The 24,937-nt window shown below is 38.7% G+C and overlaps 1 protein-coding gene across 38 annotated transcripts in view; it reads left to right on the forward strand.

Annotated features, from left to right (window-relative positions):
- The window catches only part of LRRFIP1 (LRR binding FLII interacting protein 1), a 93,582-nt gene that overhangs the window by 41,561 nt on the left and 27,084 nt on the right, over positions 1-24,937 (forward strand). For 12 of the 38 annotated variants that reach the window (XM_026707816.2, XM_087919604.1, XM_087919603.1 and 9 more), the window contains 6 exons: positions 261-293; positions 4,639-4,764; positions 7,591-7,662; positions 13,243-13,413; positions 13,937-14,029; positions 15,640-15,732. In XM_026707816.2, the coding sequence (XP_026563601.2) occupies positions 261-293; positions 4,639-4,764; positions 7,591-7,662; positions 13,243-13,413; positions 13,937-14,029; positions 15,640-15,732 (588 nt within the window). The remainder of the gene's footprint in view (positions 1-260; positions 294-4,638; positions 4,765-7,590; positions 7,663-13,242; positions 13,414-13,936; positions 14,030-15,639; positions 15,733-24,937) is intronic. The other 26 variants (XM_087919610.1, XM_026707817.2, XM_026707812.2 and 23 more) reach the window with 3 other exon arrangements.

A 24,937-nucleotide genomic window follows, 5' to 3' on the forward strand; every position in this document is an offset into this window, starting at 1 on the left:
TTTGTTAGTTAGAAGCTGGTGAGGAAGTTTGAAATGGCAATCACATGACACTGGGATGTTGCAACTGTCACAAATACATGCTCATCATTTGAATCACGTCATTTGAATGTCCAGTCCATTGGAATTTTAAATGTTTAGTAAGTTAACTGAATGGTTGTAAGTTGAGGACTACCTGTACTGAATATACTTTCAATTGAAGCTGTTCATGGACTTGCCACCTTATTATCAAATTAAATGTTCTTTTTTCTTATTCACTCTAGGTTGAAGAAAGGTCTGAAAAAGACTTTGAGAAGGTAAGTAATATGTGGTAAGATTGAGTGTATATTAACATGTACTAGTTTATATTACAAACTAGCTGGATACCTGTGATGAAACTTCGTGATCAGGCTATGCAGGAGCCTGGGCTTTCCTTCTTTCCCTTCCCATTCTCCTTTCCTTTCCTTTCCTTTCCTTTCCTTTCCTTTCCTTTCCTTTCCTTTCCTTTCCTTTCCTTTCCTTTCCTTTCCTTTCCTTTCCTTTCCTTTCCTTTCCTTCCCTTCCCTTCCCTTCCCTTCCCTTTCCTTTCCTTTCCTTTCCTTTCCTTTCCTTCATCCTTTCTTTTCCTTTCTCTGTTCCATTCCTTTCCATCTCTCCATCATCTATTTGTCTGTCTGTCTGTCTGTCTGTCTGTCTGTCTGTCTGTCTATCTATCTATCTATCTATCTATCTATCTATCTATCTATCTATCTATCTTTATCTATCTATCTATCTTTTCAGCAAAAGTGTTGTAAAATCCTCCAACTGTTGTTCCAAAGGTGGGTTTTTTTCAGGAGACAACTGGACTTTCTGGGTTTTCTTTGAAGATGTTTTGCTTCTCATCCAAGGAGCTTCTTCAGCTCTGACTGGATGGTGGGTAACATAATTACTACAACCTTTGATGCCAAAATAGCTTCCTGTTTGGAAGTGTAGTTTGCATCCTTTTAGAGAGTTGTTGAGGCAACTTGGAGGTTGTCCTCAGGTTACCTGAGTGGTGCAAATGGCTGTGAAGTTACTAAGGTAACGAAATGTGAGGCAACTGGCGGTGGGAACAAAGTTCTTTTCAGGTGGGAAGGGTGAGTAGAACTCCTTAGCACCAGAGTGTGCTAATAATAATAATATACGAAATACTAATGCTATGATGGTCATTTCGAAAAATCCCTTCTTAGTGAGCATCTAGAAGCCAAGATGAACATACGTGCCAAATTTCAAGTTTCAACCCCTGATGGGATTTTGGAGCACAGTATGAAGTGCACCTGTTTGGAAAAGAGGTCAATGACACCCAAATCACTGTATTTTCTGAGCTTTCTAGCAGCCCCACTATAAAGATTTCTTTACAAGGTGCTCTGGGGTTCGCCATTGGTTGTAAGAGACCAGGAATTTTCCCTGGTTGCCTTTCTCCAAGGAGCACTTGGGGCAGCTATGAAATAGTGTTCAATGCCTTTCTTTAGGGAAGGCCACCGGAATTGGTGCTTTACTAGATGGAGTGTTTTTACCATATTGAAATGCCCCATTTGTTTTGGAGTCGTGGCTCCTTTGTAGGATTAGGGTACATTTGCTTTCAAGCACATAGAGTGTATCCCCAACCCAGGCAAGACCATCAGGCATATTGTAGTTCTTTTGATGGTTTTTAACCATTCATATTCAGTCAAGGAGTCCTTTAGCACTATTAGCAAGTTGTCAACCATCTGTTGGGGGGAAGATTTTTTTTCTGTGCTCTGGTGGCTGGCGGGGGCCACCAGCTGGTTAGAAGGGATAACTGGGCTTATGACTTCCCCTTTTGAGCTATTATATTGGGGTAATCATGAGAGGGTATCCACCAGAAAGTTTTTCCCTCCAGGAAGTATCGTAGTGTGAAGTTGAAGTGAGTGAAGTATTGGGCCCACCACACTTGCTTTGGGGACAGCTTACAAACTGTAGATTTTTATAATCTGTCCACACTTTGAAAGGGATTTACTGCCTTCTGGAAAGTGTCTCCAAGTAAGAGTTGCCCACCTCACTGTGTACGCTTCTTTTTCCTAGACTGCACTCCCACACTCTCCCTTTAGTTAGAGGTATAGGCATATGGTTATAGAGTATCCTGGACATTTTTCTGGAGCAGGATAGTCCCAACCATCATAGCACTAGCATCAGCTTGAATAACAAATGGGGTGCTTGAGTCTGGGTGTTTGAGGACAGGTTCAACAACGAATAAATATTTAAGTTTTTTGAAAGCCATTTCCATGTTCTATTTAAGGGGGTGGCTTGGTTTGGGTTTTCCCTCTCCTTTTCATTTTTGGAGATTTGTAATGGGGAGCATTATTTGGGCAAAAGATGGGATGAATTGCCAAAAGAAATTAGCAAACCCAAGGAAACTATGGAGCTATTTTCAGGTGTGCGGGATCCCCCATTCTAGTACTGCTTGTATCTTTTCTGGGTCCATCTCCACTCCCTCGTGTGAAATATGATTCCCTAAAAAGTCAATTTTGTCTTTGTGGAATTCACACATGGAGAGTTTTGGTGCAGAGTTTCTTTAGCACTGCTCTGACCAGTCTTATATGTTCCTCTATAGTTTCAGTGTAAATTAGAATGTCATCTAGGTAAACTACATAGTGCTTATTCAGGACTTCATTAATGAATTACATAGAGACTGCAGGTGGTCCATGTAACCCAAAGGGCCGAACTTGGAATTGGAAGTACCCCAACAGGCAATTGAAGATTGTTTTTCACTTATCCCCCTCCTTAATATCTATGCAGTTTCCTCAGGTCTAGTTTGGTAAATATCTTTCCTTTGGCTAGGTGGACTACCTTGTCTTTCATCAGTAGCAAGGGGTAGACGTTCTCAATGCAGATTGCATTTAATACGTACCATCCCTGGAGAGTTTGCAGTGTGCCTCAGGATAAGCTGGTGTAGAAGACTTCATTGTTTAGATCACCTTGAAAACTCTCAATCAGCATGTTTTAGAGCCAGTCTTTTAGTTTTCAGGTCAGGCTCCAGAACTCTTGAATATAGGTGGCAAGGTCACCTCCCTTGCTTGATGCTTTTGATTTGGATTCTGGCCTTTTGTCTTGGCGAGTGAATCCTTGAACCGCTTCCTCAGGGCAGCCCTGAACCTGTCAAAGTTGCATAGCTACACCGCATCATCATCCTGGAAGATTAGCATCCACTCAGCTGCTTCTCCCTCCAGGGCCATGATATAATATTCTTGTGTGTAGTTCCACACTTGGGTGAGGAGGAATGCCAGCTGTTTCGGGTTGCTCTTAAATTTCACTGCCAGAGCTGGTGGTCTCTTCTCTGGAAAGGGTCAGCCAAGAAGGAGGGGGTTGCTGGATTGGTTGGGTCATCCCTGGCTGCTGTGCTGGAGCTGATGGAGCGATGGTGCAGGTGCTGCCGTAGTCAGTTGAGCTTTGGTAGCGCTAGCCACTCTTAGGCATCTTGGGCCTTGACAACCTATTTGAATATGACCTCATGTGGGTTTGACTCAACCTCCACTGCTCTGCACTCCTTTACAACACATGGTGTTTTATGGTGGCTTCTTCGACTCCCCTGGGTGAAAGTTAAGGGTGTCTCTTCCCACTCTTTCATCTTTCTGATCCCTACGGACCACCAGGGCTCTACTCCTTCCCCCAATTTGGAGTAGTTCCCATTGCTTCTAGGTCTTGAAGTGGCTTCTTTCCAGGTTTCTATCTCCTCCTCCTCATTCTCATGAGTTGACATTCTGTACATAGTCCCCATGGTAGATGAAGGCTTCTGGTGGCTCATTATTGCAGATCTGCAATAATGTCAAGCCTATCCCAGCTTGGGCATTGTATTTAAGAAACAAAGACCCTCAACTCCATTTGTAGTGAAATGCACACTTTTACTAAAACCAAGTGTTTACAATGTAAGCAAAGCCAGGTCTGAGATTTCCTGCGTAAACCTGGTGATTTTCCCTTCTCTCAGGCCCTCTTCCTTGATATTCTTGGTAGTGTCCAATAAAGTTCAAATTAGGTGTTTTGGTAACAGTTCTAAAGTTTAGTGCCTCTTTGGTGGGTGTTTGCATTCTGCCTCCAGGGCAGTGTCCTTAGATCTTTCAACCATTCTCTCTGGTGGGCATTCTGTTTCCTATCATCCCCTCTCCCTATATCCTCCTATTTCCCCCCACCCCCCCACCCCATTCTTTATGGCATGCTGCTATCAAAGCATGCAGGGCAGACAAAGGACGGGACGCAGAGCATGGGGTATCTTGGGGTGAGGGAGACCTTGGGAGGCCTGAGACAGATGGGCCTGTGCCTGCACTAGGCTTCCTAGGCTCTCCCCCACCCCTGAACTTTACTTAAGGACTTGTATATTTGTTTAACTAATACACTGGGGAGAGCAGGAATGGCTGGTAGTTACATGAGGCAAATTCATTTAAAATTGCTCCTACTTTCAATGAGAAGGCTTCATTATGGTCAAAACTCAAAGAGTATCTGTAAAAATGTATAATAATCTGTCTCGTAAATATCACTTGTGTGTGTGTGTGTGTGTGTGTGTGTGTGTGTGTGTGTGTGTGTGTGTGGTGTATATATATATATATATATATATATATATATATATATATATATATATATATATATATATATATATATATATATATTGTGTGTGCATGCGTGTAATTGCAGGGAATCCGAAGTGCATCAAGCTTGTCAGCAGCTACCGTAGCCGCCCTAGGTGGAACCTCTTCTCGCCGAGGCAGTGGGGATACTTCTATCTCAATTGATACAGAAGCATCTATTAGAGAAATTAAGGTAAGGTCTTTTTTAATGCTGAAAGTCTTTGTTTGGTTTCTAGTGCAGGATCTGATCACAATTTGGGGTCTGTTCCATATAAAAGTGAGGTCTAAACACAGTAAAGAAGAGTCATATCGTATTTTCCCTAGCTTAGAAACATAGAATCATAGGGCTGCAAGGGTCTTATAGTGCAACCCCAGCTCAGGGCAGGAGACCTTATACAATCCTGAATAAATGTTGTCCAGTCAATGCTTAAAAACCTCCAGTGATGGGGCACTCACAGCTTTGGGATGCAAGCTGTTCCATTGATTAATTGTTCTCACTCTTAGAAAATATCTCTTTAGTTCTCGGTTGGATCTCTCTTTAATGAGCTTCCACCCATTGCTTCTTATCCTGCCCTCTGGTGTTTTGGAGAATAAGTTGACCCCCCTTTTCTCTGTGATAGTCCCTCAAGTACAGGAAAACATCTATCAGGTCAACATTAATTGTTTGATAGCTAGGCCTATCTAGTTCCCTTAACTGTTCATCATAAGGTTTAGCCTCCAGACCCCTTATTGTATTTGTTGCTCTTCTCTGCACACTTTCTATGGATTCAACTTATTTGTTGTATTGTGGAGACCAGAACTGACTGCAGTGTTCAAAGTGTGGCCTCGTTAGTGCAGTATAAAATGGTACTATCATTTCTCATCATTTTGATACTATTCCCTGTTGACCCATTGGTTTTTTTTGATAGCTGCAGCACACTCTTGGTTTATACTTGAATAGTGGTCCAACAGATCCCTCTCTCAGTTGAGCCAGATGCTGCCAATTCTATATCTATATATTTAGTTTTTCTCCCTAAGTGCAGGACATTATTTTTCTCATTATTGAATTGCATCTTGTTGGATAGGGCCCAATGCTCAAGTCTGTCAAGATCCTTCTGAATCTTGAGTCTTATCTTCTAGCAATTCTTTCCAGCTTAATGTCATTTGCGAATTTGATGAGTTCCCCTTCTGTCTTCTCATCTAGATCACTTATGAAGATGCTGAAGAGCACTAACCTAGACAGAACCTTGTGGTACCTCACTTCATGCTTCCCTTCATGTAGATGTTCCACTGAAGACTACATGTTGGGTGCAGTGGGTCAACTTTGAATTCATCTAGTGATGTATTTTCTATCCCACATCATTCTATCTAATCTAGAGGTAGACAAAGTTGTCTACTTTGTCAAAGTTTTACCGAAGTCCATGTATGCTATGTCCGTAGCATTTCCCTAGTCCATTAATTTAGTCACTATCAAAAAAAGCAGTAAGGTTTGCCTTGCATGATCTGTTTTAACAAAACCCATGCTGGCTTCTAGTAATTGCTTCATTCATTTCTAGGTCCTCATGAATCTATCACTTGATTTTCTTTTTCAGTGTTTTCTCAGATATTGATATCTACTGATTGGCTTATAGTTTCTTGGAGATTGGAAACCACATCAGCTCTTTTTCAGTCTTCTCATAGTTCCCCAGTGCTTGGAAAGAATTACATTCATTAGTTCTGAAATCACATGTGCCAATTCCTTCAGAACCCTGGGATGGTACACCATTGGGTCCAAGTGATTTGTACTTGTACAGGGTGGATAGGTGTTGTCTTACCAATTCCTTGCCTATTTTGCATTCCTGTTCTATTTCCCTTGGTATTGCTTTTGATAGGTTGGGCTTGTGCTTCCTTTTGCATAAAGACAGATGCAGAGAAGGAATTAAGCAGTTCTGCTATTTCCCTGCTGCCTGTCATCTTCTTGCCACCTGCTCCCATTGGTGGACCTATTGTTTTCTTGACTTCCTTCTTGTTCTTATATATCAAAAGAATTTTTTTTGTTATTTTGGCATTAGTTAGCTCATTCTAGGCAGCTTTCCTCACTCCATATTTGTAGATTTGGTCTATTTGCTGATGGTATTTTTTGTCCCCCAATTTCTCTTTGTGTAACCACACTGGTTTTTATTTCTCTATGATATTATTTCTGTTCGGGCCATTATTATTTCATTTTTCAGAGCATCTTATTTTCCCTCTAAGAATCAATTTATTTATTTATTAAATTTGTTTGCCACCCTTCTTGTATCAGAAGAACTTTGAGTGGCTTATAACATTAAAACTCTAACATAAATATTTCTAAAATAATACAAATAGAAATCACATTCAAAACAAAATTATAGTTAAAAGATGTGGAGGGAGGGAAGAGGATGCCTGGGAGAAAAGGTGAGATTACCTTTTAACTCATCAACCACCTCCAGTATGATGCTTCCGCATTAGAGCCCCAAGCATCTCCTAGGGCTAGGTTTTGATGCTCTTGCAAAAGATAAGAAGGGTGGGAGCCAATCTCATTTCAGGCAGTAAGATGTTGCAAAGGACAGAAGCCAAATTAGACAAGTCCCTTCTCCTGAACTCCACCAGCTGGAATTTCTTGACTGATGGGCCCCACAGGATGTCTTTTTCTATCTGTGGCTCTGAGAGTCCAGATAGATTGGGTATGTTCAGTTCTTGCTCTGTTGGACTGAGTCTGCGTTAAACTGAAGCTCCGCCCTGCACTGGGGCCATGCCCCAGTTTTCAATTCAGTCCAGCCAGGACGGACGTGAGTTGCAGTGTGGATGGGTGGGGCACTCCTGGTGGGATGAGATGGTTCCTCAAGTCATCTGGACCCATGCTATGCAGGGTTTTAAATCAACACCATGAATTGCACCCGGAAGCAGACCAGTGGCCAGTGTAGCTTGTGGAGCAGAGGCATAAATTATTAGTAACATAATAAAGACATGGAATCCTCCTTTTTATTATACCGAGTTTTCCATTGTTTTATTTTTCATAACATTTTGCAATTTTCTTTAGAATATCAGTGAATTAAAGGATGAAATTGAGAATGTAGAAGCAAAATACATGCAGGGGTTGAAACAAATGAAGGTACAAGTTTATAAAAGAATAGGCATGCAGATCTAACTGAATTAGTTTCCAGATATGAACAAGAGATCTGGGCTGAATTTTATCTGCATGTCTTGTTTGAGAATTTTGCATACTTTGTAGTGCTTGATAAACTCAGATTGTTTGATTTTGGGCAATATACAGTGTATGCACAATTATTAGGCAAGTATTTTGACCATATAATTTTAATGCATATATTCCACCTCTAAGCTGCATAAACTTGAAAAGTATATTGGAGATAAGCATATCAGGTAATGTGTATTTGTGTAATGAGTGAGGGTGTGGCCTAAGGAGATTAACACCCTATATCAAGGTGTGCATAATTATTAGGCAACTACTTTTCTTCAGGCCAACAGAGATGATGTGTAACTGTTTCTGAAAAGTCAAAAATTGTAAAAATTATTTCAGAGGGATGCAGTACTCTTGAAATTGCTAAGATATTGGGACGTGGTCACAGAGCCATCAAAGGTTTTGTTGCAAATAGTCAACAGGATCGCTAGAAATGTGTTGAGAAAAAAGGATGCATATTAATTGCCAAAGATTTGAGAAGAATCAAACGTGAAGCTACCAGGGACCCATTATCCTCCAGTACTGTCATATTCCAGAACTGCAACCTACCTGGAGTGCCCAGAAGTTCAAGGTGTTCAGTGCTCAGAGACATGGCTAAGGTAAGGAAGGCTGAAACCCAGCCACCACTGAACAAGACAAATACGTTGAAATGGCAAGACTGGACCAAGAAATCTTGGAAGACAGCTTTTTTTCAAAGGTTTTATGGACTAATGAGATGAGAATGACTCTTGACGGACCAGATGGATGGCCCTGTGGCTGGATCAGTAACAGGCACAGAGCTCCACTTCAACTCAGGCACCAGCAATGTGGAGGTGGGGTACTAGTATGGGTTGATATTATTAAAAATGAGCTAGTCGGACCTTTTGGGGTTGAATCAACTCCCAAACTTACTGCCAGTTTTTAGAAGACACTTTCTTCAAGCAGCAGTACGGGAAAAAGTCTGCATCTTCCAAGACCACCGTGATTTTTATGCAGGACAATGCTCCATCGCATGCATCAAAGTACTCCTTCCTCACCTGACCTAAACCCTATTGAGAACTTGGGCCCTTCTCAAATGGGAGATTTACGGTGAAAGAAAACAGTACACCTCTCTGAACAGTGTCTGGGAGGCTGTGGTTGCTGCTGCCCAAAAAGTTGATCATCAACAGATCAAGAAACTGACAGACTCCATGAATGGCTTAAGACTGTTATTGAAAAGAAGGGTGACTATATTGGTCAGTGGTTTTTTTTTTTTTGAAATGTCAGAAATGCTTATTTGTAGATTTTGAGTTTATTATTCTTGCATTGCATTAACAGATGCAAATAAATAAGATGGGCAAATTTTTGTTTTTCATTTAGTTGCATAATAACTCTTCATACTAATAGTTGTCCAATAATTGTGCACAGATAGATATTCTCCTAAGAAAGCCAAAACCTCACTTTGACTTTCTTAAACATTCAGATTTTAGGTTTATTTACATTTTGGATTGATCAAAAGCACTGTAGTTGTTCAATAACAAAATTAATCTTCCAGAATATAACTTGCCTAATAATTGTGCACACAGTGTACATTTTGAAGTACCTAACAGTGTCAAAAATGTAACAATTATTAATTTTTTTGTTTTGCATCTTTGCTCCTTTGGAATATATATTTAATATGAATATATTTTGAAAATGAATGTTTAAGCAGTTTCCGTAAGATAGGTCATTTGATATAATATGCAGGCATATATATATATATATGTATGTATGTATGTATGTATGTCATTCAGCTTTGTTCGGGTATTTTCCCATGTCATTGTAGTTGTGCTTTTAAAGTTGTAGCAACGTTTCAGCAGAATCTCATCTCCCATCATCAGGCTTTTGTATAGTGTTCATCTGTGAGTCAGACTTTTACAATGGTTTCAGATTTAAATTTGGGGCAGCCTATTGCTGTGCCAGAATGGTTTTTTCTTCACCCTGATTGGTTGGGAGTCTTGGTCTGTGTTTATTGGTCTTGGAGTTTGCTGTGTTCTGCTTGATTGGTGTTTCTAATATTTCCTGTCTGTTTTTTGGCTCTTTTTGTCTCTTGATTGGCTGGCAACATTGTGTTGCTTTATTGGAGGCCTTTAGTGCAGCTTGGCTCCGGGTAAATGGACGGCTATCATTAGTTAGGAAGCTAGGTTTCATCTGGGTGCCTGGTTGGGGTGTGTTTGAGCTGGAGGTATCAGGGGGGATCACCAATCAAGCAGAACACAGCAAACTCCAAGACCAATAAACACAGACCAAGACTCCCAACCAATCAGGATGAAGAAAAAACCATTCTGGCACAGCAATAGGCTGCCCCAAATTTAAATCTGAAACCACTGTAAAAGTCTGACTCACAGATGAATACAATACAGAAGCCTGATGATGGCAGATGAGATTCTGCCGAAACGTTGCTAGAACTTTAAAAGCACAACTACAATGATGTGGGAAAATACCCGAACAAAGCCGAATGCCATACATGTAAGTACCCGCGAAAACTTAAGAATGAATATTTACAAAACTGATAAACTCTTGAAAAAATTAAAGAAATTAGAACAGGACAAGAAAACCCCCAACAACTCACAACAACACCTGAAGCAATTAGTATACGTTTCCAACAGAGAACTCACCAAAACAGAAACAGATGTCCTAACCAAAGGATTCAATTATGCTATAGCACCCAAAAAAATCCCCACAGAATCCATCATATGTGCAGTAGAATCCAGCCTAACCAAATTAAATACAGATGAAGCTGATAAAATAAGACACCAAGTTACCAACATCCTCTGCACGAGCAAACCACCCAAAAGCAACTTGCAGAAAGAAGAAATTAAAGCGCTACAAACCCTGAAAAGGGATAACAGCATAATCATACTCCCAGCAGACAAAGGGAATGCCACAGTAGTAATGGACAGAAAAGACTATGAAACAAAATTGACAGACCTACTCCAAGACTCCACATACAAACCCATAAACACAGACCCAACCACATACCTGGAAAAATTAACTAAGAAGAAAATTATAACCAGCCACATAGCAAAGAGATCCAACAGACAATCATCCCAAGAGAAAAATCTTCCAGATGCCCCAAACTATACGGCCTCCCAAAAATACACAAAGAAGGCATACCTCTCAGACCCATAGTCAGCTCCAGAGGAGCACCACTACAAAACCTAGCCAAATACTTAGCAAAACAGCTACAGCCCCCTGCTGAAACAGCAGCTTCACATGTACAAAACTCATACTACTTCTTGGAAATGATGAAAGATCTACATGTGGAGCAAGAAGATCTGCTTGTAAGTTTTGACGTGGTTTCACTATTCACTCAAGTCCCGATAAAAGAGACCCTTGAAATCATCAAAAATAAATACCAACCAGCTAAACTCCTCATGGAACTAACAGAACACTGCTTAACCAGCACATATTTCATATACAAAGGACAAAGATACAAACAAATTGAAGGAGCCCCTATGGAATCACCACTGTCACCTGTCATTGCAAACCTGTTCATGGAAGAATTCGAATCCAGAGCCCTGGCCAATGCCATCCACAAACCCAAACTATGGTTAAGATACATCGATGACACATTTGTGATTTGGCCCCATGGAAAAGAAAACCTAAACAATTTCCTAACACACCTAAACAGCACACACCCCAAAATCAAGTTCACCATGGAAACAGAAACAAACAAACAACTACCATTCCTAGATGTACTAATCTACAAAAAAACAGATGGCACACTAGGACACAACGTATACCAGAAGAAAACACACACTAACCGCTACCTCAACGCCAAATCCCACCACCACCCAGCACAGATAAACTCCGTGGCTAAAACACTAATTACTAGAACCAAATGCCTGGCAGACAAGACACACAATAAGACTGAACTATGCACCCTGACTAAGGTACTGACAGCCAATGGCTTCCACAAAAGCAAAATCACTGGCTTGATCCACAAAAACACACTGAGATATAATATAGACCCAGAAGATGAACAGACCTATGGAACAGCTGTCATGCCCTACATAAGAGGTACTACAGACAAAATTAGTATGATACTGCACAGACATCACATCAAGACTGCCTTCAAAACAGACAAAAAAAAGCAGCCATCCTTAGAAACCCCAAAGATAAAATCGACCTGGAAAACCAAGGCATATACGAAGTCCCCTGTGCATCATGCCCGGCCACATACATTGGACAGACCAATAGAAGAATAAGTACCCGCCTGGATGAACACAAAAATGCAGTCAAAAAGCTGGAACACACTTCCTCACTAGTCCAACACATGAAAGCCACAGGTCACAGCATCAACTTCAATGGCACCAAAACCCTAGCCACTATAGAAAACCCCAGCCACAGAATCAGTAGAGAAGCCATAGAGATTGAAAAAAGACCAGAAAGCATGAATAGAAGAGATGATTCCACCAGACTGTCAATCATTTGGAAGCCTGCACTCACAAACAAAAAAATCTCCACACCACAAGCCAGGCCAACACCTGGGCACAGACAGATCCCCCCGATACCTCCAGCTCAAACACACCCCAACCAGGCACCCAGATGAAACCTAGCTTCCTAACAAATGATAGCCATCAATTTACTCAGAGCCAAGCTGCACTAAAAGCCTCCAATACAGGAACACAATGTTGCCAGCCAATCAAGAGACAAAAAGAGCCAAAAAACTAGACAGGAGATATTAGAAACACCAATCAAGCTGAACACAGTGAACTCCAAGACCAATAAACACAGACCAAGACTCCCAACCAATCAGGGTGAAGAAAAAACCATTCTGGCACAGCAATAGGCTGCCCCAAATTTAAATCTGAAACCACTATAAAAGCCTGACTCACAGATGAACACAATACAGAAGCCTGATGATGGCAGATGAGATTCTGCTGAAACGTCGCTACAACTTTAAAAGCACAACTACTATGACGTGGGAAAATACCCGAACAAAGCCGAATGCCATACATACATACATACATACATACATACATACATACATACATACACACACACACACACACACACACACATATAAATAAAAATAAAAATAAAAATATTGGTGTTTGTATGCCAGTGTTGAAGTTCAGAGGATTTAGAGTTTTTTCTTCAAAAAAAAAAATAGTGCATTGGTAAACATGTAAGTGAATGTCAAGAATACTTCACTGTTCAATCATTCAATTCAATTATGTTGTATTTTAAATGTCTAATAACATAACTAACATATCCTTGAAATTCAGTTGGCTTGATTAGTTTGTGACAAATGCTGATCTTAATTTAGTTTTGTTAATTGTGAAATCATTCAGAAAAGTTTTAAGTACAGTTTTGTCTTAATGTCATGTTCCTTGTAACGTACCCTATTTTAATACTTCTGTGGCAAACTCAAACAAATAGCATACTTTGCAAGAAAGTTTGTCTGTCTTGCCTGTGATACATCACCTATAAGATTTAGGCCTGATAAATAAATTGAAAATATTCCTTTGAGTTTTTCTTTATCTTTAGGACTCTTCAGCTGAAGTTGAAGAAAAATATAAGAAAGCTATGGTTTCAAATGCTCAATTGGATAATGAGAAAACAAATTTTATGTACCAAGTAGAAACGCTACAGGATGCATTATTGGAACTAGAAGAGCAGCTTGCAGAATCTAAGAGGCAATTTGAAGAGAAAAGCAAAGTAAGTAGTAATAAGTCTTCATATTGCCTTTATCAGCTGTATGGATGAAGAAAACACTCCATGAAAGGTCTAGATTTTAGGCAGCAATTGTTAAAACACTCTTTCCACATGAATATTTTATTTGTGGTAATATTGACGGAACTATTGACTAAATATAACAGATAACAGATAATCAGAGTTGGAAGGGACCTTGTAGGTAATCTAGTTCAAACCCCGCCCAAGCGGGAGGTCCTACACCATTTCTGACAAATGGCAGTGAATATAAAGGTGATTCATTTCCATTCCTTTATCTGTTTGTTTATCCAGGTAAATCCTGTGAGTATGACCTCACTACATAAAAGATTATGTCTAGGCTATGATACAGACTAGAACGTATAGTGGCATAAATTCATGAGCGGCTTAGAATAGAAATCTAGTAAAATACATGACTTAGATTAAATAAAAGGAAAACATGTCTGATTAAAAGCATTTTGAGTACAGATGCAAAACAATATTATCTAATTATAAAATGCTCATTTTGTAGGATTTTGAGAGAGAGAAACATGCTCATTCTATATTGCAATTCCAATTCACGGAACTTAAAGAGGCTCTGAAACAAAAAGAAGAACTACTTGCTGTAAGTACACAACTGTGGGTAAATAAGACTTTTGTCATTATATAAGAAGATAAGGACGTTTTGTTCACAACCCATGAGTAACAAGTATATTGAGACTGCATGAGTAAAATTCACTGACAAAAGTGATTTTTCCTTGTGATATTCTTCAACTTTGTTAGTACTTTAAAAATCAAAATGGATGCTCTGAGTCTGTGTGAACACATCAGTTTTACTGGCAAAACACTTTTAACTGCACCAATAACTGTGCCACCACAGCTCTTATCACCACAAAGGCTTCAAAGGCTTTGCAAAGGCTTTAAGAAATGTTATGATTTAAATAGTAGGCTGATCTTGGCTTTTCCCACCTAATGAACTCATTGTCTCATTGCAGGCATTTTAAAAAGTGGCCCTAGGTGAAAAAGATTGTGTGTCCCTCCTGTAAACTGATCAGTAGAGACCATTACTAAAAAAAAGTGCCATAGAATCAGATGAGCAGTTTGGACTATCAAATCCAATAGATTGCTCAGAGCAGTAAGCCAAACTAAAGATTTCCTGGCAAATAGCTCTTTTGTGCTTATTTAAATCTGGAAAAGAAAGGAGAAGTCATTACAATTTTCAGTTTCAATTTCTTACGGTCATAGACTAATATAAATAGAGTGCTAGATGATACACAATATCAAAATAAAGTTTAAGACAAAGTTAAAATATAAAACTAACATCTATGAGTATAGTCTAGAATGCAGCCTACATTAAATTATAATCTAGACATTAAAATTATATTTATAATATTTAAAATTACAAAAAAGTGGTAATATTTATCATTTAAAGCATTACAGTTACATAAAATGTCCAAACTTTTCAGCAAGATCACCTCTTGCTGAATTGATTGTGTGGTTCATTTCATAAATGTAATTAATTCAATGATTGCTAATTTGACTGCATATTCCAATTTCTTTGCTGCTGTACAATATCTTGGAAATAGTTTTATCTTTGTTGTGTAGGTACATCACAGTGCTAAGATACTTTGTCCCTGGTGGATCCTCTTGTTTCTTCTTCAATTAGACTCTATTATATATTAATTTCTTAGCATATTGTGTTCTGTTAACAAACTAGTACATATTCAGAGGAGAACAAGCAAGATGTCAAGAGGTCTGGAAGACAAAAATTAAGCTTATGGGGAATACTTTGAGATGTTGGGTACATTTAGTCCAAAAAGAGAAAAGTAATGAGAGATATGTAGCTGTCTTCAAGTTATGTGAAGGGCTGTCATATAGGAGAGAGACAGAATCGTTCAGATATGTTCCATGACAAAACAGTGGGTTCCAAATTGAAAGAGCTCTTCAATAGATAATTTAATTATTTTTATCTTTTATATTTGCTTTATTACTAATGTATTGTTTCGGCCATCTGTTAGGAATATTCTAGATATTGGGAAATTGGAAAGTGTGGACTGTATATTATCTTGAAATATTTTGAGATTTCAGTGTAAATCCATGCATTGAATGTATAGGTAGACATTTCATGCATCCTTTTATTTAATTGTTCTTTGTGAATGTTGCAGCCTTGAATGTTCACCTTCTCATTAACTATCTTCTCTGCTTTCTATCTTCTTGTTTTTTCTTGCATCTCAGGAAATCCGACAACTGCAACAAAAACAAGAGGGTTTTGTCAGGGAAATAACTGATCTTCAAGAGACAGTAGAATGGAAAGAAAAAAAAATAGGGGTAGGATTTTTGTAGCATTTTTTTTTTCAAATTTTCAATGTTCTGTTTTAAGTGGAAAAAGTTATAAATTCTGAAATAAAATGGATCAGGATCAGAAGAATTTATTGAACTTCTACAGAACATCAAGTTTGTAGGATATTTAGGCTACAATCTGTATTTTTTACTCAAAGGTCCTCCCAAATTTTCAACTAGGTTTGATTCCAAAATCCATTTGGTAAATTGAGAATGAAACCATTCCTGCAGTTTTATAATAATAAGCAGATAGGTTACAGTGTAAATTTGGTGATGAGAATTCCCACCTAAAAACAGATTTCGGAAGAAAAGTAGTTACAATGTAACTAGGTTGGCCAATTTTATTTGAGAGCCAGTTGATGTAATTGGTTAAGGCACCAGACTAAAAACCAGAATATGGTGAATGTTAGCCCCTTCTTAGGCACAAAGTCAGCTGGATGATCTTAAGCCGATCACACTCTCTCTGCCCTAGAAAGCAGTTAAGGGCAAACCACTTCTAACCAAATTGCACTTGCCAGGAGTCAAAAAAATAAATGCTAAGTGAGTTCCCACTTTAGGGGGTGGGGCAAGGGCTTGGTTGCACCAGTTCTTTGGTTTGGCTTCCTTGTGGTGTCTTTTGGAAACAGCTGAACACTGAGCTCTTCCAGAGGAATTTTGGGGCACAATCTTGGCTGGGTTGTAGTTTGGCTTTGTTATTTAATTTTCTTCTATGTTTTAAAAATAATTTATAGATATTTCTGTTTGGATATTTTTATTGTTTATTAATTCTATTTTGTAAACTGGTAAGAATTTGGGAATTTCGTGGCCTAAAAATGTGGACTTTTGTGGCCTAAAAACATTAGGGAAAATGGTAGAATGATATGAGTTGTGCAGTTGTAGTTGCAAAATGCCTTTGAAAAGAAATGCAGTGATATTTACATCTTTATATAATACAGAAAAAGCCAATATAAAAACCAGTTTAGCAGTTAAAGGATCAGGCTAGAAACTGAGCTAGGTGTCAGGGTTTGCAGTATCATCGTGGCTGGTTTATGCCTCTCCAACACCTGGTAGGAAGTCCTTGGCTCTCACGGGAAAGAATGTTGTTTTGGCTACACATCCCCAATTATCTCCATCCTCTCTCCCTCCCCCCCCCAATTCTTACAGCTCCAACCGGCCTGGCTGTGGCAGCTCTGAAGATACTCCCAAAATGGCTTCAGCATAAAAATGGCTTCAGGGCTGACACTCGGTTCAGAGATAAGTCTAGAAACAGGCCAAAAACCAGAGAGACTGTAGGATCTAGTCCTGCCTTGGGCACAGATCTAGCTGGCTGATCTTGGGCTAGTTACTTTCCCTCAGCTTTAGGAGGAAGGCAGTAGCAAACCTTCTTGCCAAGAGAAACTGGTTCAGGCAGTGTCCAAGAATCAGACATGTATTTCTTGCAGATTGATATTAACTGTATTTTTTTAGTCTAACTAAAAGATACATATTGTCTGAGAATTTCAGAAACTGGCAAAATTAAAAAAAAATGTAGTGAAAATCATTCTATAATTTCTGAAGTTTTAAATAGATAGCCTACATATGTTGATTTGGGGGAAAAATAAGATGCTTCATAATACAATATTGTTTTGCAGAACAAAACAATACTATAAAAATTGAACAGAGCTTCCAATGAGACTATTTATTTCTTAAGTTGTCTTTCTTACTTTATTTTTTTAAAGACTTCTGGTAATATTGATGCTTAGTAACTCCTTTTTAAATATAGGTTTGGAGCTAAAAAGTTAGAAAATTTTGTTATGCCTTTATTAAAAAAAACCTTCTCCCTTGAAAAAGCAGACTGTTTTTAGTTTGGTGTGATTTCTGAAGATACTCTTACATTGATGTGGGTGCAGCGTACAGATGTTTCAGAGAGAAGAGTCAGACATTAAGGGAGTGGGACAGTATTGTGCCAAGTATGCAGGGCAAGAATAAAGAGAGACTGATTTGTGGCTAGACATGTAGGTGAGGGCAGGTTTGCACAGTTGTTTCTAGGAAGTGGCATTTCGATTACAGTTGTAAACAATTTATTGTGTTTAATTTTAATAAAGATGAAGGCAAGACTTAATTATGAATTATGCTGTTATTGGAATATATGTGATGAAGAAATAGATAGTTTGTGAGTGTCATGGTCAGTTTAAGGAAGTCCTAGGTAAGTTGAAAAATTATTGTAGTTGTCTCATGGTTCTGAATCCAGGGGATGGGGAAGTTTTGCTTTAATCTTTGCTATTCTTGACTGCAGAACAGAATCTTGTAGGGGAAACAGAAATGAGTAGCTCTTTCTAACATTTTTGCAGCTTGATGAGCTTGGTTTATAAGATATATCGCTTATTTGGAAATTGGTTGAAGTCTAGAATAGTTGGGGAGATGGGTAATGCCATCTGGATTCATTTCATCAAAGTTTCAGATTTCTGTGTCTGAGACAGAGATAGTATGAGTGGTATTGCTACCCTTGTTGGACACTCCATTTTCCTATCCGATTCTAAAATGTGAGAGGCCCAACATTAGGTTGAATAGATCAAACACCTTATTGGTATACTATGCACCACACTGCTGAGCAATTTCTCTGAGTTATCTTGGATCACTCTGAAACTTTTGTTTTTGAGGATTTCAGTATTCAGACTGAGCTCCAACTTTCAGGAGTAGTTTAGGAATATATAATCTCTATGCCTTTTATTAGTCTATCTCATATAGTATCTTTAGGAATATGGGGCAGATTTTGAGTATGAATATGGTAGAATTCTAGAATTCACTTATGCAAAATAAATTCAGTACAATTCAGCAAAAAATATTCCTCTTTTTGAATATGGTTTCCAAGCTACAGATTGGGATTATCTAGAAAGCATTTTTTGCTAGTACATTTCTCTCTTGCTTTTTAGGCCAAATAATAGTCCCCATGGATTAGTCCTTCTGTCATCACTACAGAGGTGAATGAATAATTCTCATGTTGATTGGAATGTGTCAACCATCCCAACTCAGTCATCTAGCAATGAAAGATTCCTGGCCCACATCCAAAAGTATACTTTACTAAATCCGAAGTGGTTACAGAAGTAGCAAAGCTGGAGGAGGCGGGGCCAGCTGCCAAGCTGATCGGGTGTGCAAAACTATTCTCCCATGAGCACAGCCATTTCCCAGCTGCTCGATAGGCTCTTTGGGGTCATGATTTCTTGGAGGGGAACTGGAAGAGAATGGTGATCTGTGGAGCGAGTTTCAAACAGCGGTCGAACCTCGAAGGCAGGAGAAATCCTGGTAGATCAAGTGGGGAAGAAGACAGCCTGTAAAGAAGAAAGTCATATGTGAAACTGGAAAGTTGAAGAAACTTAAAACACTACCTTAGAATATTTACTGCGTTTATGGATTTTTGTTGTTTGGAAGGATTTTGGAAGGAGTGACAAGACTTTGTTGTGGTTGTGGTTAAAGAGGAAGAAGAGGAAGGAATATATAGTGATAAAAGACATTTGTGAAATCAAGAAAGAAAAAACTCTTGGAGACCATCAATAAAATAGACCATATTAATTAGAGGATACTTGTACAATGTCTGAAGTGAGAGATAAAGGATATCTAAAGCACTTAATTATTGGGAATATGTATTAGTATTTTTGGTAATATAATTACTATCATTAAAAATAGAATTGTCTATGTTGTTTATGTTATATATGTTGTTGTGATTTAGATAACTTTTACAGATTAGTATTAATATTTTTCTCTGTGCCTACATTAAGATACCAACATTTAATATTATATAACATCCCTTTGATTGTTATTATATTTAACATGTTATCCCCACTGCTGTAATAATGTGTCAAGGTTAGATAAATTAATATAAAAGAACAAAGATAGCTAAACCAAGACAAACTTGATAAACTGGAGATAGAATGGATAACTTAATAGTAGTAGGATATAGTAGTGGGAAAAGAAGTGGGAGTGTTGGTTTAAAAGGTTGTTAAATATGACCAGCATATTTTTATATATTACTAATTTATCTAAGATTGGGACAGGGAGGAAACAGGTGGCACAGACTTCTTCGGCTTCCTCAAGCCCATCTATAGTCAAATATAGATTGAATAATTATTGCAATTATAAAGGTCCAATTCATTTAAAGATTTACAAGTGATGCTGCAACCAGTGCAGGAAGCCATGTTAAAAAAAAACGAAGAAATGAAGAAGGAGATAGGGGAGGTAAGAAGTGATACGAGCGAACTTAAAGAAAAGATACAAATGATGGATGGAAAATTGGAAACCTTCCAAGAACAGATCATGAAAAATGAGCAAAAGCTATAAGAGATGGAAGGAAGAATGGAGAAAGAAGGAAAAAGAGTGGAAGAAATAAATGAGAAATTAACCTGAGCAAATAAAGAATTTGAAATTACTGTTACAGTTTTAGAATCTGAGAAAGCAGCTCACTACACTTTTAGAACATAAAAGAAGAAAAAGATTTACCAGAGATGTTGGTAGAGTTACTAGCGATGGCTCTTGGAATAGGCAAGGAGGAGATGTTGATTGAAATGGACGAAATTTATAGAATCCATACAAATTACGCAAGAAAGAACAATTTACCAAAAGAAATCCATGTTAGATTCGTTAAAAAGTCAATCCAAGATGAGATTCTCCACAGGACGAGAAATGATCCACTAGAATATAGGGGGAAACAGATGATAGTGCTCAAGCAAGTACTGAGAAGAATCAGAGTTGAGAAGGCCCTACTAATTCTTGACATCCAAACTGACCAGACATAATATTAATTTTAGATGATTGATCCCAGAAGGGATAATGATTAGATAGCAAGAAAAGAGAATTAGAGTGGATACTCTAGATAAAGCGGAAGAGTTTTACAATCAAAACTTCGATAACAAAGAATTAGAAGAGAGGGAAGAAATAGAAGAAAGAGTCAAGGTTATTGGTCATAGAAGAGAAAGAACTACAACACAGAGAAAGAAGAAATGACAGAAGAGAAGAAACAGAAAAGAGAAGACCAAAAGAACTGAGAATAGAACCGAGAGGAGAACTGAGAGAAGCTAGAGTAACGAGTATAAAAACTAAATATAAGTAGAAGAATGCAAGAAGAAACCAAGATCCTATCTTTGAACATCTACTGCTTGAACTCTCCCCAAAAAAGATTTTTTTTTTTTTTAATAAACTGAACAGAATGAACCTGGATACAATAGCAATTCATGAGGTCCACATAAAGGAGCAGCATAAACATTTATTGAACTATCCCAAATTAGGGAATATGTTTGCATCATTATCACAGTATAAGAAAAGAGTATTAGTGCTATATACCAAAGAGTCAATTGTGGCTAAGCAAATCTATAAAGATAATGAAGGTAGAATTTTGATTGTGGAAGCAACATGAAATCAAAAATGGGTGGTGTTAGTAGGAATGTATGCTCCAAATGGGGGGCTAGAATAGTTTTATAGGAAATTACACAACATTATACGAGAGATAGAATGTGATAATATTTGCATCATGGGAGACTTTAACACAATAACAGACAAAAAATTAGACTATAAAAGTAATAAAAAAATCAGAAGAATATTGCCCTTTTTTTTTAGATGGTAGATGAATTGAATATTCAAGATATCTGGAGAGAAAGAAACCAAGGGAAAAATCAGTACACATATTACTCGAGCAGACACCAATCATGATCCAGAATCAATATGGTCTGTATATCGATGGAACTACACCAGTAAGTAGAAGAAGCGGAAATAGACACTAATCTTTAAGCTGATCACAATCCAGTGAGAGTTAATGGAAAGGGGGAAAATGGGTAGATGGACTTTAAAAAGAGCAATCTTAAAAACACAAAGAATTTAGATTGAAGATGGAAGAACAATTACATTTGTTCTTCCAGGAAAATAAGAAAGAGAATACAAACCTACAAAACCTATGGGTTACCATGAAGGCTTACATGAGAGTGTGGCTATAGCCTATATGGCAAAAGAAAATAAAAAGAAGAAATGACAGAGAAGTTTAGAAGAGGAATTAAAAAGGTTATAGGTGGAATTACAAAAGAAGCCCCAAAAAGGAAGTCTTAAACAACAAATGGATTTAATTAAACATGAGCTGAATATTTTTGGAAAGAAGATCTAGCACAACAAATAAACAGATCAGTCAAAAAAAAAAAACGCAAATAAACCAGGGAGATGGTTATCATATTAACTGAAAAAGCAGAAAGAAAAAAGATGGATCAACAAACTGCGGACCGATGAGGGAAATAATATACCACCACAGTGAAAAGAAAAAGAAAATAATCCAGGACTTTCATGAGAAATTATATAACGATAATGAGTATTATATTGAAGAAAAAATATTACAATGTTTCAAGAAAGCTGACTTGCCAAAAATCTCAGAATAAAATGTATGCTGAATGTGAATATAAAAATGTCAGAATTAACAGAGGCATTAAAAAAACAGATGAATAATAAACACCGGGCCCTGATGGACTACCTGTAGAAGTGTACAAAGAATTACAAGACTCGCTAAACAAAATACTACTGGAGATGTTAAAAGAAGCGAAATACCATCGCCATGGGTGGAAGCAAATATTGCATTGATTCCAAAGGAAAATACTGACCTAACAATAATTAAAAATTATAGGCCTATATCGCTACTGAATATGGATTATAAAATATTTATGGCAATAATTGCCAAAAGTTGTAGAAAGTAGTAATTAACTAATACATTCGGGATCCCCCTTTCCCCAGTTGAATGGCAATTCACGCTAGGGATCTGACAAGAGTTCTGGCACAGGGACAAGGTCCAAGCCAGTGGCTACTCAGAATGCTGTGAATCCAGTGTACTGGATTATTGTAGGCAACCTTGGTGAAGGGTAAGAGCTCAGCCCAATTGTCTTGCTGATAGTTCACATAACATGGAGGTATTGCACCAATATGCCATTTGTATGTTCACAGCCTCCATTCATCTGCGGGTGATGGGAGAAACTGAGGCCCTGGGAGGTGCCTAATAATTTCAACTCCTGCCAAAAGCTTGAAATAAATTGGACACAGCAATCTGAAATTATGTGTTCAAGTCCTCTGTGCAATTGATACATGTGTTGTACAAATACATGCTAGAATTTGCAGATGGAATCTTGGGACAAGTCACAAAGTGGTCCTGTTTGGAGAACAGGTCTGTGATAACCCAAATCACTGTTTCCTGTGCTTTTTCATGCACGGCCATCAGAACTGGCATTTCACAAAGTGGAGAGTTTTAACAAATCCAAAATGCCCCATGGTCTTGGTATAATGTCTGCATTGCAAATCCAGGGTTCGCTGCCTCGCAGGCATATACAATTTACTCTCCATCCACACCAAGTCAACCCTTAGTGAAAGTTCTTTCTTATGTAGTCAGAACCACTTGTCCTTTGCTAGAGTTTCTTTTAGCGCTTGAGCTATGTTGCCAGCTACCTGATCTTTTGAACTTTATATTGCTTTGTGAGGGCTAGTGGGCTACTTGTTTGCAAAGGATGATGGAATTGACAATCATCTTTTTGGTACTGTTGTATTGGGGCATCCTGGACAGGGCATTCATCAGGAAATTCTTCCCTCTAGGGAGGTAGCAAAGAGTGAAATTGAACCAGTTGAAGTATTGAGCCCATCTGACTTGTTTGGGAGATAGCTTTCTGGATTTTTTTAGCACTTCCAAGTTCTTGTGGTCAATCCAGACTTCAAAAGGGACCTTGCTGCTCCCTGGGAATTGTCTCCAGGCAAGAAGAGCCCAGCAAATTCCATAAACTTCCTTCTCCCGGCTGCCCAGTGCCTTTCTGCTTCAGAGAGTTTGCACAAGGTATAGGCACAGGGTTGTAGCCCTTCTTGTAAGTTCTTTTGGAGGAGCACTGTCCCCACTGCCACATTGTTGGCATCTGCCTGAATGACAAATGGTTTGTCCAAATTGGGGTGTTTCAACACTAGCTCAGCTGCAAAAAGGTGTTTCAGTTTCTCGAAAGCAGTCTGGCATTCCATTGTCCACTTAAATGGTTGGTTTAGTGATTCCTTTGATTTTTAAGAGATTCATGATTGACAGTTCTCTTTGGGCAAGGACTGAGATAAACTGTTGGTAAAAGTGAAGCCAAGGAAGCTCTGCAACTGCTTCCTTGTACGAGGGGCTTCACACTCTAGGATGGCACTCACCTTCTTCAGGTCTATTTCTACATCCTCCTGGGAAATCTGGTACCCCAAATAGTCTAGTCTTATGAAATTCACACTTGGAGAGTTTCACATACAATTAGCCTCCCCATTTTCTCAAGCCATGCCCTTAGTAGTTTCACGTACTCTTTCATCATCTCAGTGTAAATTAAAATATTATACACCAACACCCCTTTGTATCATTTTTTAATATTTGATCATATTTATATTTGATTATATTTATATTTGATCATGTAGCACCTCATAGATCAACTGCACAAACACTGGGGGCTTCCTGTAGTCCAAAGGGGAGCACTCAGTTTTGGAAGTAGCCCAAAGGTCAGTTAAATGCTGTTTTCTACTCATCCCCCTTCTTAATCTGCACCTGGTAATAAGCCTCCCTTAAGTCCAGTTTGGTCACCGCTACAACCGCCTTTGGGAAAGGGAGTAATGGCCAGCTGGGGAGGAGAGATGCTGCTCTCCTCAACCCTGCAGGCAGTCTCCCCCTTCTTCACCACCTCTAGGGGGTGGCTTAGCCCCGAAATCAGCAAGCTCAGGGCGCTCCAGTGGCGATCACGGATCGAAGCCTCACAAAGGCGAGGTTTCGGTCTGTCGCCAAAGAAGCTCAAACCGGAAAAATCTTTTTTCTCTTGGAAGAGCACGGGTGCAGCCATGCGTGAATTTGCTGGCTGAATGAAACCCCTGGCCAAATTCTTGTCAATGAAAGATTGGATTCTTCCATTCCCCCGGGCATCATCAAGTACAGTTTGGGTTTGGCAGCTTGGCCATAGGGACAATCTCGACAACAGAGTCCATGGGGTGATGGGGGGAAAGCACATCAGACTCTTTTTCTCTGAACACTTCAGCTAGGACCCAATATTCCTTGGGGATTGATAGATCCATCTCCTCCCTCCATCCAAGCTTTCCTTGTGCCTTCTGCTTTCACTTTTCTAATCAACAGCTTGTGACAGCTCCTTATCACTTTTATTACAGCTTCCTGGCCAGAAACTTTCCTCCACACCTTCAACTGGTTTCACTCCCAGTCTATGGAGGGATT

This window comes from Pseudonaja textilis, chromosome 1 (assembly GCF_049901715.1).
Source record: "Pseudonaja textilis isolate UNSWEBS1 chromosome 1, rPseTex1.2, whole genome shotgun sequence".
NCBI lineage: Eukaryota > Metazoa > Chordata > Lepidosauria > Squamata > Elapidae > Pseudonaja > Pseudonaja textilis.